The sequence below is a fragment of the Somniosus microcephalus genome, unplaced genomic scaffold (genome assembly GCF_052327205.1).
Source record: "Somniosus microcephalus isolate GS21.2 unplaced genomic scaffold, FLI_Smic_1.0 unresolved_chr3, whole genome shotgun sequence".
Classification (NCBI taxonomy): Eukaryota; Metazoa; Chordata; class Chondrichthyes; order Squaliformes; family Somniosidae; genus Somniosus; species Somniosus microcephalus.
Window position 1 is genome coordinate 50,151,765 of NW_028225181.1, and position 15,091 is coordinate 50,166,855.

The following is a 15,091-nucleotide window of genomic DNA, read 5'->3' on the forward strand; positions in this document are numbered from 1 at the left end:
GGAATTCTCTACCACAGAAGGCCAATTCATTAAATATATTCAAGAAAGAGTTAGATATATTTCTTAAGGCTAAGGGGATCAAGGGGTATGGGGAGAAAGCAGGGACAGGGTACTGAATTTGGATGATCAGCCATGATCGCATTGAATGGCGGAGCAGGCTCGAGGGGCCGAATGGCCTACTCCTGCTCCTATCTTCTATGTTTCTATGTTTCTATTGATATTTTCCTGCAGTCTACAGCTTTCTTCCTCACTATCAACCACACGGCTGATTTTTGCATCATCTGCAAACTTCTTGATCACGCTCCCTACATTGAAGTCGAAATCATTGCTGCATACCACAAAAAGGGACCCAGTACTGAGCCCTGTGGAACCCCAACGGAAACAGCCTTCCAGTCACAAAAACACCCGTCGACCAATTACCCTTTGCTTCCTGCCACGGAGCCAATTTTGGATCCAGCATTGCCACTTTCCCTTGGATCCCATGGGCTTTCCCTTTTTTGACCAGCCTGCCATGTGGGACCTTGTCAAAGGCCTTGCTAAAAATCCATGCAGACTACGCCAAACGCGCTGCCCTCCTCGTCACCTCCTCAAAAAATTCAATCGAGTTAGTCAGACATGACCTTCCCTTAACAACCCCATGCTGACTGTCCTTGCTTAACCCGTGTCTTTCTAAATGACGACTTATATTGTCCCTCGGAATTTTTTCCAATCATGTTCCCACCACCGAGGTTAGGCGGACGGGCCTGTAATTACTCGGTCTATCCCTTTCTCCCTTTTTAAACAATGGCACAACTTTAGCAGTCCTCCAGTCCTCTGGCACGACGCCAGAGAGGATTGGAAAGTGATGGTCAGAGCCCCCTCCTTTGCCTTCCTTGCTCTTTATGTATTTATAAAACATCGGTGGCATAGTGGTTAGCACTGTTGCCTCACAGCGCCAGGGACCTGGGTTCGAATCCGGCCTCGGGTGACTGTCTGTGTGGAGTTTGCACATTCTCCCCGTGTTTGCGTGGGTTTCCTCCGGGTGCTCCGGTTTCCTCCCACAGTCCAAAGATGTGCGGGTTAGGTTGATTGGCTATGATAAATTGACCCTTAGTGTTAGGGGGGGATTAAATACATGGGGTTCTGGGGATAGGGTGGGATATGTGTCGGTGCAGGCTCGATGGGCCGAAATGGCCTCTATCTGCACTGTGGGGTTTCTGTGATTCTGTGATCTTTGGGTTTTCCTTGATTTCACTTGCCGATATTTTTTCATGCCCTCCCTTTGCTTTCCTAACTTTCTTCTTAATTGCACCCCTGCACTTTCTATCCTCCTCTAGGCTTTCTGCAAGTATTGGGCTCTCGGTATCTATCATAAGCTTCCCTTTTTTCCCCCTTATCCTACCCTGTGTGCCCCTTGCCATCATAGAAACGCAGAAGATAGGAGCAGGAGTAGGCCATTTGGCCCCTCGAGTCTGTTCCGCCATTCAATGAGATCATGGCTGATCATCCAAATTCAGTACCCTGTCCCTGCTTCCTCCCCATATCCCTTGATCCCTTTAGCCTTAAGAAATATATCTAACTCCCTCTTGAATATATTTAATGAATTGGCCTCAACTGCCTTCTGTGGTAGAGAATTCCACAGGTTCACCACTCTCTGGGTGAAGAAATTCCTCCTCATCTCAGTCCTAAATGGCTTACCCCTTATCCTTAGACTGTGACCCCTGGTTCTGGACTCCCCCGACCATCGGGAACATCCTTCCTGCATCTAGTCTGTCTAGTCCTGTTAGAATTTTATAAGTTTCAATGAGATCCCCTCTCATTCTTCTAAACTCCAGTGAATATAAGCCCAATCGACCCAATCTCTCCTCATACATCATTCCCGCCATCCCAGGTATCAGCCTGGTGAATCTTCACTCCCTCCATGGCAAGAACGTCCTTCCTCAGATAAGGCGACCAAAACTGCACACAATACTCAAGGTGTGGTCCAGGGAGCTCTAACTTTGTTAGTCCCACCCTTTTTCTTTCAGGGAACATATTTGCTCTGAAGCCTCACTATCTCCTCCTTGAATGCCTCCCACTGCTCTGACACTGATTTACCTTCAAGTAGCTGTCTCCAGCCCGCTAATGCTAAATCACAACTCAGCTTAGTAAAATTGGCCTGTCCTCAATGGAGAACTTTTACACCTGATCTATCTCTGTCCTTTTCTATAACAATGCTAAATCTAACTGCATTATGATCGCTCCCACCAAAATGCTCTCCGAATTATACCCCTTTCCACCTTCTACAATAATTAATGGTACAAATGGGAGCCTATAATTGTAATTATATACTTGTAAAATAATTTGTATTACATAGAATGTACAGCGCAGAAAGAGGTCAGTTGGCCCAACAAGCCCATGCCAGTGTTTACGCTCCACACGAGCCTCCTCCCACCTCGCTTCATCTCACTCCATCAGCATATCCTTCTATTCCTTCCTCCCTCACGTGTTTATCCAGCACCCCCTTAAATGCTTCTCTACTATTCACCTCAACCACTCCCTGTGGTAGCGAGTTCCACATTCTCACCACTCTCTGGGTGAAGAAGTTTCTCCTGAATTCCCGATTGGATTTATTGGTGAATATCTTATATTTATGGCCCCTAATTCTGGTCTGCCCCACAAGTGGAAACATCTTCTCTACATCTATCCTATCAAACCCTCTTCATAATCTTAATGATCTCTATCAGGTCATTCCCTCAGACTTTGCTTTTCTAGAGAAAACAGCCCCGGCCTGTTCCGTCTTTCCTGATAGTTATAACCTCTCAGTTCTGGTATCATCCTTGTAAATCTTTCGTTGCACTTTCTCCAGTGCCCTCTGTATCATTTTTATAATATGGAGACCAGAACCGTGCACAGTGCTCCAAGTGTGGTCTAACCAAGGTATATGCAGACCAGAACTGTGCACAGTGCTCCAAGTGTGGTCTAACCAAGGTATATGCAGACCAGAACTATGCACAGTGCTCCAAGTGTGATCTAACCAAGGTATATGGAGACCAGAACTGTGCACAGTGCCCCAAGTGTGGTCTAACCAAGGTATATGGAGACCAGAACTGTGCACAGTGCTCCAAGTGTGGTCTAACCAAGGTATATGGAGACCAGAACTGTGCACAGTGCTCCAAGTGTGGTCTAATCAAGGTATATGGAGACCAGAACTGTGCACAGTGCTCCAAGTGTGGTCTAATCAAGGTATATGGAGACCAGAACTGTACACAGTGCTCCAAGTGTGGTCTAACCAAGGTATATGGAGACCAGAACTGTACACAGTGCTCCAAGTGTGGTCTAACCAAGGCATCTGGAGACCAGAACTGTACACACTGCTCCAAGTGTGGTCTAACCTAGGTGTACGGAGACCAGAACTGTGCACAGTGCTTCAAGTGTGATCTACCCAAGGTATACGGAGACCAGAACTGTGCACATTGCTCCAAGTGTGGTCTAACCAAGGTATACGGAGACCAGAACTGTGCACAGTGCTCCAAGTGTGGTCTAACCAAGGTATACGGAGACCAGAACTGTACACAGTGCTCCAAGTGTGGCCTAACCAAGGTATATGGAGACCAGAACTGTGCACAGTGCTCCAAGTGTGGTCTAACCAAGGTATATGGAGGCCAGAACTGTGCACAGTGCTCCAAGTGTGGTCTAACCAAGGTATATGGAGGCCAGAACTGTACCCAGTGCTCCAAGTGTGGTCTAACCAAGGTATATGGGACCAGAACTGTGCACAGTGCTCCAAGTGTGGTCTAACCAAGGTATATGGAGACCAGAACTGTACACATTGCTCCAACTGTGGTCTAACCAAGGTATATGGAGACCAGAACTGTACACAGTGCTCCAACTGTGGTCTAACCAAGGTATATGGAGACCAGAACTGTACACAGTGCTCCAACTGTGGTCTAACCAAGGTATATGGAGACCAGAACTGTACACAGTGCTCCAAGTGTGGTCTAACCAAGGTATATGGAGACCAGAACTGTACACAATGCTCCAAGTGTGGTCTAACCAAGGTATATGGAGACCAGAACTGTGCACAGTGCTCCAACTGTGGTCTAACCAAGGTATATGGAGACTAGAACTGTACACATTGCTCCAAGTGTGGTCTAGACCAGAACTGTACACAGTGCTCCAACTGTGGTCTAACCAAGGTATATGGAGACCAGAACTGTACACAGTGCTCCAACTGTGGTCTAACCAAGGTATATGGAGACCAGAACTGTACACAGTGCTCCAAGTGTGGTCTAACCAAGGTATATGGAGACCAGAACTGTACACAATGCTCCAAGTGTGGTCTAACCAAGGTATATGGAGACCAGAACTGTGCACAGTGCTCCAACTGTGGTCTAACCAAGGTATATGGAGACTAGAACTGTACACATTGCTCCAAGTGTGGTCTAACCAAGGTATATGGGACCAGAACTGTGCACAGTGCTCCAACTGTGGTCTAACCAAGGTATATGGAGACCAGAACTGTGCACAGTGCTCCAAGTGTGGTCTAACCAAGGTATATGGAGACCAGAACTGTGCACAGTGCTCCAAGTGTGGTCTAACCAAGGTTCTATACAGATTTAACATAACAGGCTGGCTTCGAGCCTGGGTGTTTCCTGATCCTGCTGCCCGGGTAACCTGAGAGGGGCCTGGGGGAGAGGCAGCAACCGAGTGCCTCGCAGAGAAAGGGCCAAAAAAATCTCAGAAAGGGAAATGCCACATCGCTTCAAGGGAGCTACATTTCGGGCAAAAATGTTTCAAAATGTTTGTTTATATTTGGTTGGTTGGGAAGGATAATTTCTGTCTCTCTCTCTGTCTCTGTCTCTCTCTCCCGTTCTTTCCCTCTCTCTGTCTCTCTCTCTGCCACTGTCTCTCTCTCTCTCTGTTACTTTCTCTCTCTCTGTCTGTCTCCGTCTCTCTCGCTCCCCCCTTTCCCTCTCTCTCACTCTGTCTCTCTCTCTCTCTCTCACTCTCTCTCAACCTGTCTCTCTCTCCCTTCTTTCCCTCTGTCACGCTCTGTCTCTCACTCTGTCTGTCTCTCTCTCTCTCTCACTCTCTCTCAATCTGTCTCTCTCTCCCTTCTTTCCCTCTGTCACGCTCTGTCTCTCACTCTGTCTCTCTCTCTACGTCTCTCGCGCCCTCTCTCTTTCTCTGTCTCTCTCCCTCTCACTTTTTCCCTCTTTCTCTCTCCCGCTCTCTATTCTCGCAGGTCATCTGCCGATACAGGACCGTGTGGAATATCGACCTCCGATTTCGACCTGGTTTCCTTGGAGGAATCATGAACGAATCTGGTAGGTAAATGAGATAATGATTCACAGGCTGCAATCAAGTAGGGTCAATTTCTCTTTACTCTATTAAAACCCTGTGTAATTTTGAACACCTCTGGTCAATCTCCCCTTAACCTTCTCTGCTCCAAGGAGAACAATCCCAGCTTCTCCAGTCTCTCCACATAACCGAAGTCCCTCATCCCTGGTACCATTCTGGTCAATCTCCTCCTTAACCTTCTCTGCTCTAAGGAGAACAATCCCAGCTTCTCCAGTCTCTCCACGTACCTGAAGTCCCTCATCCCTGGTACCATTCTGGTCAATCTCCTCTGTATCCTCTCTAAGGCCTTGACATCTTCCTAAAGTGTGGTTCCCAAGAATTGGACACAATAGTCCTAACCAGTGTTTATTAAAGGTTTAGCATAACTTCCTTGCTTTTGTACTCTATGCCTCTATTTATAAAGGCCTGGATCCCAAATGCTTTTTTTAACAGCCATCTCAACTTGCCTTGTCACCTTCAATGATTTGTGTACATATACCCCCAGGCCTCCTGGTTCCTGCACCCCCTTTAGGCTTGTAGCCTTTAGTTTATATTTCCTCTCCTTATTCTTCCTACCAAAATGTATCACTTCACACTTCTCTGTGTTAAACTTCATCTGCCGCCTGTCCGCCCATAACATCCTGAAGTCTGTTACTATCCTCCTCATAGTTTACTACATTTCCGAGTTTCGTGTCATCTTCAAGCTTTGAACTTATGCCCTTTAGACCCAAGTCCAGGTTAATAATATAGGAACAGGCTGCCCAGCAACTGTAAGGAGGGATTGCATTTATATAGCGCCTTTCACGACCTCAGGACGTACCAAAGGGATTCACAGCCAATTTGCGCACAGCAAGTTCCCACAAACAGCAATCTGATAATGGACCAGATCATCTGTTTTTTAGTGATGTTGGTTGAGGGATAAATATTGGCCCCAGGACACCGGGGAGAAATCCCCCCTGCTCTTCTTCCAATAGTGGCCATGGGATCTTTTACGTACACCTGAGAGACCAGATGGAGCCTCAGCTTAACGTCTCATCTGGAAGACGGCACCTCTGACAGTGCAGCGCTCCCTCAGTACTGCCCCTCCGACAGTGCAGCGCTCCCTTAGTACTGCCCCTCCGACAGTGCAGTGCTCCCTCAGTTCTGCCCCTCCGACAGTGCAGCGCTCCCTCAGTACTGCCCCTCCGACAGTGCAGCGCTCCCTCAGTACTGCCCCTCCGACAGTGCAGCGCTCCCTCAGTACTGCCCCTCCGACAGAGCAGCGCTCCCTCAGTTCTGCCCCTCCGACAGTGCAGTGCTCCCTCAGTACTGCCCCTCCGACAGTGCAGCGCTCCCTCAGTACTGCCCCTCCGACAGTGCAGCGCTCCCTCAGTACTGCCACTCCGACAGTGCAGCGCTCCCTCAGTACTGCCCCTCCGACAGTGCAGCGCTCCCTCAGTACTGCCCCTCCGACAGTGCAGCGCTCCCTCAGTACTGCCCCTCCGACAGTGCAGCGCTCCCTCAGTATGGCCCCTCCGACAGTGCAGCACTCCCTCAGTACTGCCCCTCCGACAGTGCAGCGCTCCCTCAGTACTGTCCCTCTGACAGTGCAGCGCTCCCTCAGTACTGCCCCTCCGACAGTGCAGCGCTCCCTCAGCACTGCCCCTCCGACAGTGCAGCACTCTCTCAGTACTGCCCCGTCCAACAGTGCAGTGCTCCATCAGTACTGCCCCTCGACAGTGCAGCGCTCCCTCAGTACTGCCCCTCCGACAGTGCAGCGCTCCCTCAGTACTGCCCCTCCGACAGTGCAGCGCTCCCTCAGTATGGCCCCTCCGACAGTGCAGCACTCCCTCAGTACTGCCCCTCCGACAGTGCAGCGCTCCCTCAGTACTGCTTCTCCCTCAGAAGCGAGCGTGCTACTTTCATCAATATAAATTAAAAAGGAGCAGTGGTCCTAATACCGACACCTGAGTGGATTCCGCGGTATACCGCCCTCCAGTCCGATAAACAATCGTGTGGCACGACTCTCTGCTTCCTGTCGCTCATACTATGTTCGTTTTCCACAGGTAACAAGCCTCCTGGTCTGGTGCCGAATAAATTCAGTTACATGGTGACGGACCTTGAGAGGCTCAGCCGGTTCTGTCAGGTCCCCCTCTCCATGCCGCAAGATCCATTTGAAGCCATGTTTGATAAAGGTGAGAGAGGGTCTGTGGGTGGGGCTGAACATAACCACAAAAACTTGCTCGATGGTCGAAGGTTATTTTTGTGACTGGAAACCTGCATCCAGTGGTGTACCGCAGGGATCATAGAAACATAGAAGATAGGAGCAGGAGTAGGCCATTCGGCCCCTCGAGCCTGTTCCGCCATTCAATGAGATCATGGCTGACCATCCAAATTCAGTACCCTGTCCCTGCCTTCTCCCCATATCCCTTGATCCCTTTAGCCTTAAGAAATATATCTAACTCCTTCTTGAATATATTTAATGAATGAATTGGCCTCTACTGCCTTCTGTGGTAGAGAATTCCACAGGTTCACCGCTCTCTGGGTGAAGAAATTCCTCCTCATCTCAGCCCTAAATGGCTTACCCCTTATCCTTAGACTGTGAGCCCTGGTTCTGGACTCCCCGACCATCGGGAACATCCTTCCTGCATCTAGTCTGTCTAGTCCTGTTAGAATTTTATAAGTTTCAATGAGATCCCCTCTCATTCTTCTAAACCGGTGCAGGGTCCCTTGCTGTTTGTACTGTACATTAATGATTTTGATATGAATGTAGGAGGTATGATCAGTAAGTTCACAGATGACACGAAAATTGGTGGAGTGGTAAATAGCGAGGAGGGAAGCCTCAGGCTACAGGACGATATAGACGGGTTGGTCAGATGGGCAGAACAGTGGCAAATGGAATTTAACCCTGAAAAGTGTGAGGTGATGCATATTGGGAGGACTAACAAGGCAAGGGGATACACAATGAATGGTAGAATCCTAGGAAAGACAGAGGATCAGAGGGACCTTGGTGTGCATGTACATAGATCCCTGAAGGCAGTAGGACAGGTGGATAAGGTTGCTAAAAAGGCAAATGGGATACTTGCCTTCATTAGCCGAGGCATAGAATATAAGAGCAGGGAGGTTATGATGGAGCTGTACAAAACGCTAGCTGGAATACTGTGTGCAGTTCTGGTCGCCACACTATAGGAAGGATGTGATTGCATTGGAGAGGGTGCAGAGGAGATTCACCAGGATGTTACCTGGGCTGGAGCGCTTCAGCTATGAAGAGAGACTGGACAGGCTGGGGTTGTTTTCCTTAGAGCAGAGAAGGCTGAGGGGGGGACCTGATTGAGGTGTACAAAATTATGAGGGGCATAGATAGGGTAGATAGAAAGGAACTTTTCCCCTTAGTAGAGGGGTCAATAACCAGGGGGCATAGTTTCAAAGTAAGGGGCAGGAGGTTTAGAGGGGATTTGAGGAAAACGTTTTCACCCAGAGGGTGGTTGGAATCTGGAACTCACTGCCTGAAAGGGTGGTAGAGGCAGGAACCCTCACAACATTCAAGAAGCATTTAGATGAGCTCTTGAAACGCCATAGCATACAAGGCTACGGACCAAGTGCTGGAAAATGGGATTAGAATAGACAGGGCTTGATGGCCGGCGCGGACACGATGGGCCGAAGGGCCTCTTTCTGCGCTGTATAACTCTATGACTCTATGGGCTGGATTTTGCCAGGCCCGAGGAGGCGGGAATGGAGGCGTGTGGGGGTGTTAAAATTGCAAAAACTGACGGGCGGGCCCGACCCCGCCTCCATCCCGCCTCCAAGCAATTTTCCCAAATGCGTGGTTTCTGATCCCGTCTCCGTCCCGCCTCCAAGAGGCGTGATAGGCCCTTAAGGTCCTTAACAAACACTAAATTGCCTCTATAATCCCATTTTGAAAGGCCTTTGTGATTTTAACCCTTTTCCCACGTGAAGCACGCCTGTTCTGAAACACGACGGTGAAAGCTGGCGGGAGTGCAATTGGATTGCTGACTATCAGCTGCAGCTCAACCATTAAAGAGGAGATTTGATCAGCCATCATTCGCAGGTGGCAGGACTTTGTTGTCTCAGGTCTGGGGGAACTTTTAGAAGGCATAACCACAGCTGTGGAAGTTTGGAGCCTGACACCCATCTCCAGTGTGACCGCCTGGGAAACCCCTCTCGCCACCTTGACTGAGCGCTTCCTCTACTGAGGCATCTACCAGAAGCATGGGAGCCATTTATTTCCTTTCCTCCTGGACATTAGATTCGGACGAAGACCAGCCGCATCACAAGCAGAACCAGGAACAACAGCAGCACCAACAGCAGCAGCAACAACAGGAGCGCCAGGCTGCTGCTCACCCACCTGAAGCTGCACAGGCCAGAAGGGGCCAGCGCCTGGAAGCCCGTCAGTGCAGGAGATACCCCCCCAAACAGGGTCTACAGACACAGGGTCAGCTGCCTCAACATGTCTGAGCAGCAGTGCCAGAGGCGGCTCCGACTTTCGCGAGAGGTAGTGAGTGACTTCTGCGCAATGGTGCAGCAAGACCTGGAGCCCTCCCTGTGTGTTGTCAGTTGTTTTCATAGCATCACAGTGATAGGGAGTGTGAGGACTGCATAGTTGAATAGTTAGGTGAAGGTGACCATAGAGAGAGGGGGAATGGGTAAGGGAGCAGGGATGTCAGTGTCAAGTGGGATGTGGAGGAAGAGGTTGCTAAAGCTGAGTGCTGGTGAGGAGAGGCAATGGGGATCAGATTGAGGGTGATGGGAAAGTCATACCGACTTTTCCAGTGCGCAGAAGGTCATGAAACCGCTTCCTGCACTGAAGCCAGATTCTGCGGATGAGGGACAACGAGTTGACCTCCTGGGCCAACTGGATCCACACAGCCTTGGTCTGCTGGGGAGGCTTCTTCCTCCCTGAAGAAGGGAAGAGCACCTCCTTACGAGCTCTTGCTCCCTCCACCAAAGCCTGCAGGGCAACGTCATCAAACCTGGGAGCAGACCTGGGTCTTTCACTGGCCATTCTGCCTCCAGGTCCATCTAACATGAAAGGCCAAAAGGTTGGCCGTCTGCAGAAGAAGCGAGGCTTGTTGCAGACCTTAAATGCAGCAGCAATGATGACGCCATCGGAGGCGAGTTTCAGACTGAAAAAACTCATTGGCCATGGGTTCCCACACGTTGGAACTCAATTGGCCAAACAAGTTAAAATTGCATCAATCTCCCACGTCGATTTAGATTCAGGTGGATAACACGAAATGCGGATTACACGACCCCAGCCCGCCCCGGAATTAAAATCCAGCCCTATGACTCTAATTTGTGTTTATATAGCGCCTTTAACATAGTAAAACGTCCTAAGGTGCTGCACAGGGGTGTCAAACCAAAATTTGAGACGGAGCCACATGAGGTGATACTGGGAACAGGTGAGCAAAGGCTTGGCCAAAGAATTAGGTTTTACAGTGAGCAGGGACAGTAAGCTGTGAGGAGAACACCTTGGGGGGGAATATTCAGTTGATTGGCACCTCCCGTTGGTGCCCTTAAGAGGGCGCTAACAGGGTGCAAAGCAACTAGCGCCCAGGCACGGCGATGTTTACGCCGCTCGCAAAATTGCCCGGACATTTTACGGCGGCGCTAAACACTACCGCCACGGTCTCCTGCGCCGGCAGATCGTGACGTCAGTCGAGCGTGCAACGCCCCGGTAGCGGACATTGAGCGGCGCCCCCCGCCTGCCGCGAGCAACGACAGGTTGAGGGGAGCGTTTTGCAGTCGAGAAGGGACTGGGGGAGCGCTATTTAAAGGCGACCGCTTCCTGCCTTTTTTTGTCGGCGACATTTTTGCACCACGCATTGAGAGAGAGAGACTTCTGGAGAGATTCAACGCTGTGTGAAGGAGTTTTGGGGACTGAGCAGCACTTTGAAGGTTCATTTTGGCACGGTGGCATAGTGGTTAGCACTGTTGCCTCACAGCGCCAGGGACCCGGGTTCAAATCTGGCCTCGGGCGACTGTCTGTGTGGAGTTTGCACATTCTCCCCGTGTTTGCGTGGGTTTTCTCCGGGTGCTCCGGTTTCCTCCCACAGTCCAAAGATGTGCGGGTTAGGTTGATTTGGCTATGATAAATTGACCCTTAGTGTTAGGGGATTAAATACGTGGGGTTACGGGGATCGGGTGGGATATGTGTCGGTGCAGGCTCGATGGGCCGAAATGGCCTCTATCTGCACTGTGGGGATTCTGTGATTCTGTGATTTGACCTTCCTTGTATCGATTTAGAAGAGACTATGGGGGCTGCACTCTGAGCTCTTTCCCTGGGCCTCTCCATTGTTCTTTCCAGCAGATTTGATGTACAGGTCTCTCCAGGCCCAGATTCAAGACTGCAATGAGCAGGATGTGAATGGAGAGCGAAATCGACCCTCCCCTTTAAGAACTGGCCGGCGCCATTGTAAGATTCGGATCACAGGCTCACACACAGATTACCCAACAGGGCTCTGGAAGTTGTATGGCTTTTATTAAAGAGCTACAGTTTTAAAGCACAATCAGATATTACATATGGTTCAAGCTGAGTACAATAGACATACAACCCGTGAGAGTAGAGAGCGATCGACGACTCCCGAAGCTGCAGGCGGTTTTTTACACTCTTTTAACCCAGATCCTGCCGCTGGTCACCAAGAGATGTAAACGGCTTTGATCCTAGCTCAATTGCTAGGCGGATGGTTCGAATCGTCCCCGCTTTATGAAAGTTCTATACCCAGGAATTATTATTCAGAGTGTAAATGAAATAAGTCACGGACAGGAACGCTTCGGTGAAAAAGCAAACTCAGATTTATTTGGTTTAACATACACTGGCTAAAACATGCACTACTAAACAAAATCACAATCCCTGTGGAGAATGAAATCCAGATTACAATCAATATACATACAGTACAAAACTGGGGACTATAACAAGCAGTAATTCCCTTGTTGCTATGGTGGACTATAACTCCACCCCTACCAACAAATTACCCAGTCGCATAAACCCCTTCGCCTGTCTGAACCAAACGAAGCACCCACCCTCGGAATAGCCCAAAAGCTTCACTTCTGAGAGACTATGCTTACCCCGGTTTCGATCGCTCTGCTCGTCGGCTTTCTCTGGTACTTCTTGTCTTGTTGGAGCAAGAGCGAGAGAGGGAGAGAATGGTGGAAAAGAATCTATCTTTATAGATAGTCTGCCTGCCCCTTTTTCCCACCAATCTTAAAAATCCATTTGCTTCTGAGCACTCCGGTGCTTAATCTGTGATGAGTCATCCTTGGACCCATGCGTATTGGGTTAATGGCCTGGGACATATCTTTCGGTCTTTGTGTTGGGAAAACTGGCTTCCTTCTGGCTGGCTGAGGCCAGTGGGTTCATTGTTCTGCTCCTCTTCTGAGAGGGAGGTGAGAAGTGCTTTTGCATATTAGAGTGGCCTTTTCTAATCAATTTCAATGGCCCCCTTCCCTTTCTCCAGGACTGTCGGGCGAACCCATACATTCTGGATGAGTTCTGTTGTCACAGCCAACTGCCGTGCGTTCTCTGGAGTTTTAACAAAACCAGTCTTTCACGTATCTGCACAGGGTGATCCCATAACAGGGAAAATACCTGGGGTGGCAGGAATGATGTATGAGGAGAGATTGGGTCGATTAGGCTTATACTCGCTGGAGTTTAGAAGAATGAGATGGGATCTCATTGAAACTTATAAAATTCTAACAGGACTAGACAGACTGGATGCTGGAAGGATGTTCCCGATGGTCGGGGAGTCCAGAACCAGGGGTCACAGTCTAAGGACAAGGGGTAAGCCATTTAGGACTGAGATGAGGAGGAATTTCTTCACCCAGAGAGTGGTGAACCTGTGGAATTCTCTACCACAGAAGGCCAATTCATTAAATATATTCAAGAAGGAGTTGGATAGATTTCTTAAGGCTAAAGGGATCAAGGGATATGGGGAGAAAGCAGGGACAGGGTACTGAATTTGGATGATCAGCCATGATCGCATTGAATGGCGGAGCAGGCTCGAGGGGCCGAATGGCCTACTCCTGCTCCTATCTTCTATGTTTCTATGTTAATGGTGAGAAACTTTCAAATGTTGGTGTTCAGAGAGATTTAGGTGTCCTCGTGCAAGAAACACAGAAAGCTAGCATGCAAGTACAGCAAGCAATAAGGAAGGCAAGTGGCATGTTGGCCTTTATTACAAGGGGGTTGGAGTATAAGAGTAAGGAAGTCTTGCTCCAATTGTACAGGGCCTTGGTGAGACCACACCTGGAGTACTGGGCACAGTTCTGGTCTCCTTATCTAAGGAAGGATATACTTTCCTTGGAGGCGGTGCAACGAAGGTTCACTAGATTGATTCCTGGGATGAGAGGGCTGTCCTATGAGGAGAGATTGTGTAGAATGGGCCGATACTCGCTGGAGTTTAGAAGAATGAGAGGTGATCTGATTGAAACATACAAGATTCTGAGGGGGATTGACAGGGTAGATGCTGAGAGGTTGTTTCCCCCTGGCTGGAGTGTCTAGAACTAGGGGGCAGAGTCTCAGGATAAGGGGTCGGCCATTTGGGACCGAGATGAGGAGGAATTTCTTCACAGAGGGTTGTGAGTCTTTGTAATTCTCTGCCCCAGAGGGCTGTGGAGGCTGAGTCTTTGAGTATATTCAAGGCTGAGATCGATAGATTGTTGGAATCAAGGGATACGGAGATCGGGCGGGAAAGTGGAGTTGCGGTCGATGGTCAGCCGTGATCTGATTGAATGGTGGAGCAGGCTCGAGGGGCCGTATGGCCTACTCCTGCTCTTATATCTGATGTTCCTGTGATCTTAAGGAGCGTCTTAAAGGAGGAAAGAGAGGTAGCGAGGCGGATAGGTTTAGGGAGGGAATTCCAGAGCTTAGGGCCTAGGCAACAGAAGGCACGGCCAAAAGGTGGAGTGATTATAATCAGGAATGCTCAAGAGGGCAGAATTAGAGGAGCGCAGATGCCTCTGTGGGGGTTGTGGGGCTGGAGGAGATTACAGAGATAGGGAGGGGGCGAGGCCATGGAGGGATTTGAAAACAAGGATGAGAGTTTTCAAATCGAGGCGCTGCTTAACCGGGAGCCAATGTAAGTCAGCGAGCACAGGGGAGATGGGCGGGCGGGACTTGGTGTGAGTTAGGACACGGGCAGCCGAGTTTTGGATCAGCTCGAGTTTACGTCGGCTGGAATGTGGGAGGCCAGCCAGGAGTGCGTTGGAATAGTCGAGTCCAGATGTAACAAAGGCAGGGATGAGGGGTTCAGCAGCGGATGAGCTGAGGCAAAGGCCGAGACGGGCGATGTTACGGAGGTGGAAATAGGTGGTCTTAGTTATGCTGCAGATATGTGGTCGGAAGCTCATTTCAGGGTCAACTATGACACCCAGGTTGCGAACAGTCTGGCTCAGCCTCAGACAGATGTTAGGGAGAGGGATGGAGTCAGTGGCTGGGGAACGGAGTTTGTGGCGGGGGCCGAAAACAATGGCTTCGGTCTTCCCAATATTTAATTGGAGAAAATTTCTGCTAATTCAGAACCGGATGTCGGACAAGCAGTCTGACAATTTAGAGACCGTGGAGGGGTCGAGAGAAGTCATCGAAACATTCAGCCCCTCGAGCCTGTTACACAGGAACAGGAGGAGGCCATTCAGCTCCTTGAGCCTGTTACACAGGAACAGGAGGAGGCCATTCAGCTCCTTGAGCCTGTTACACAGGAACAGAAGGAGGTCATTCAGCCCCTCGAGCCTGTTACACAGGAACAGGAGGAGGCCATTCAGCTCCTTGAGCCTGTTACACAGGAACAGAAGGAGG

The 15,091-nt window shown here is 49.7% G+C and overlaps 1 protein-coding gene across 1 annotated transcript in view; it reads left to right on the top strand.

The window, feature by feature from the left end:
• The window catches only part of LOC147091422 (glutathione S-transferase kappa 1-like), a 35,948-nt gene that overhangs the window by 4,149 nt on the left and 16,708 nt on the right, over nucleotides 1-15,091 (top strand). The window contains exons 3-4 of the mRNA XM_085976779.1: nucleotides 5,207-5,288; nucleotides 7,347-7,475. Coding sequence (XP_085832905.1) covers nucleotides 5,207-5,288; nucleotides 7,347-7,475 — 211 coding nt within the window. The remainder of the gene's footprint in view (nucleotides 1-5,206; nucleotides 5,289-7,346; nucleotides 7,476-15,091) is intronic.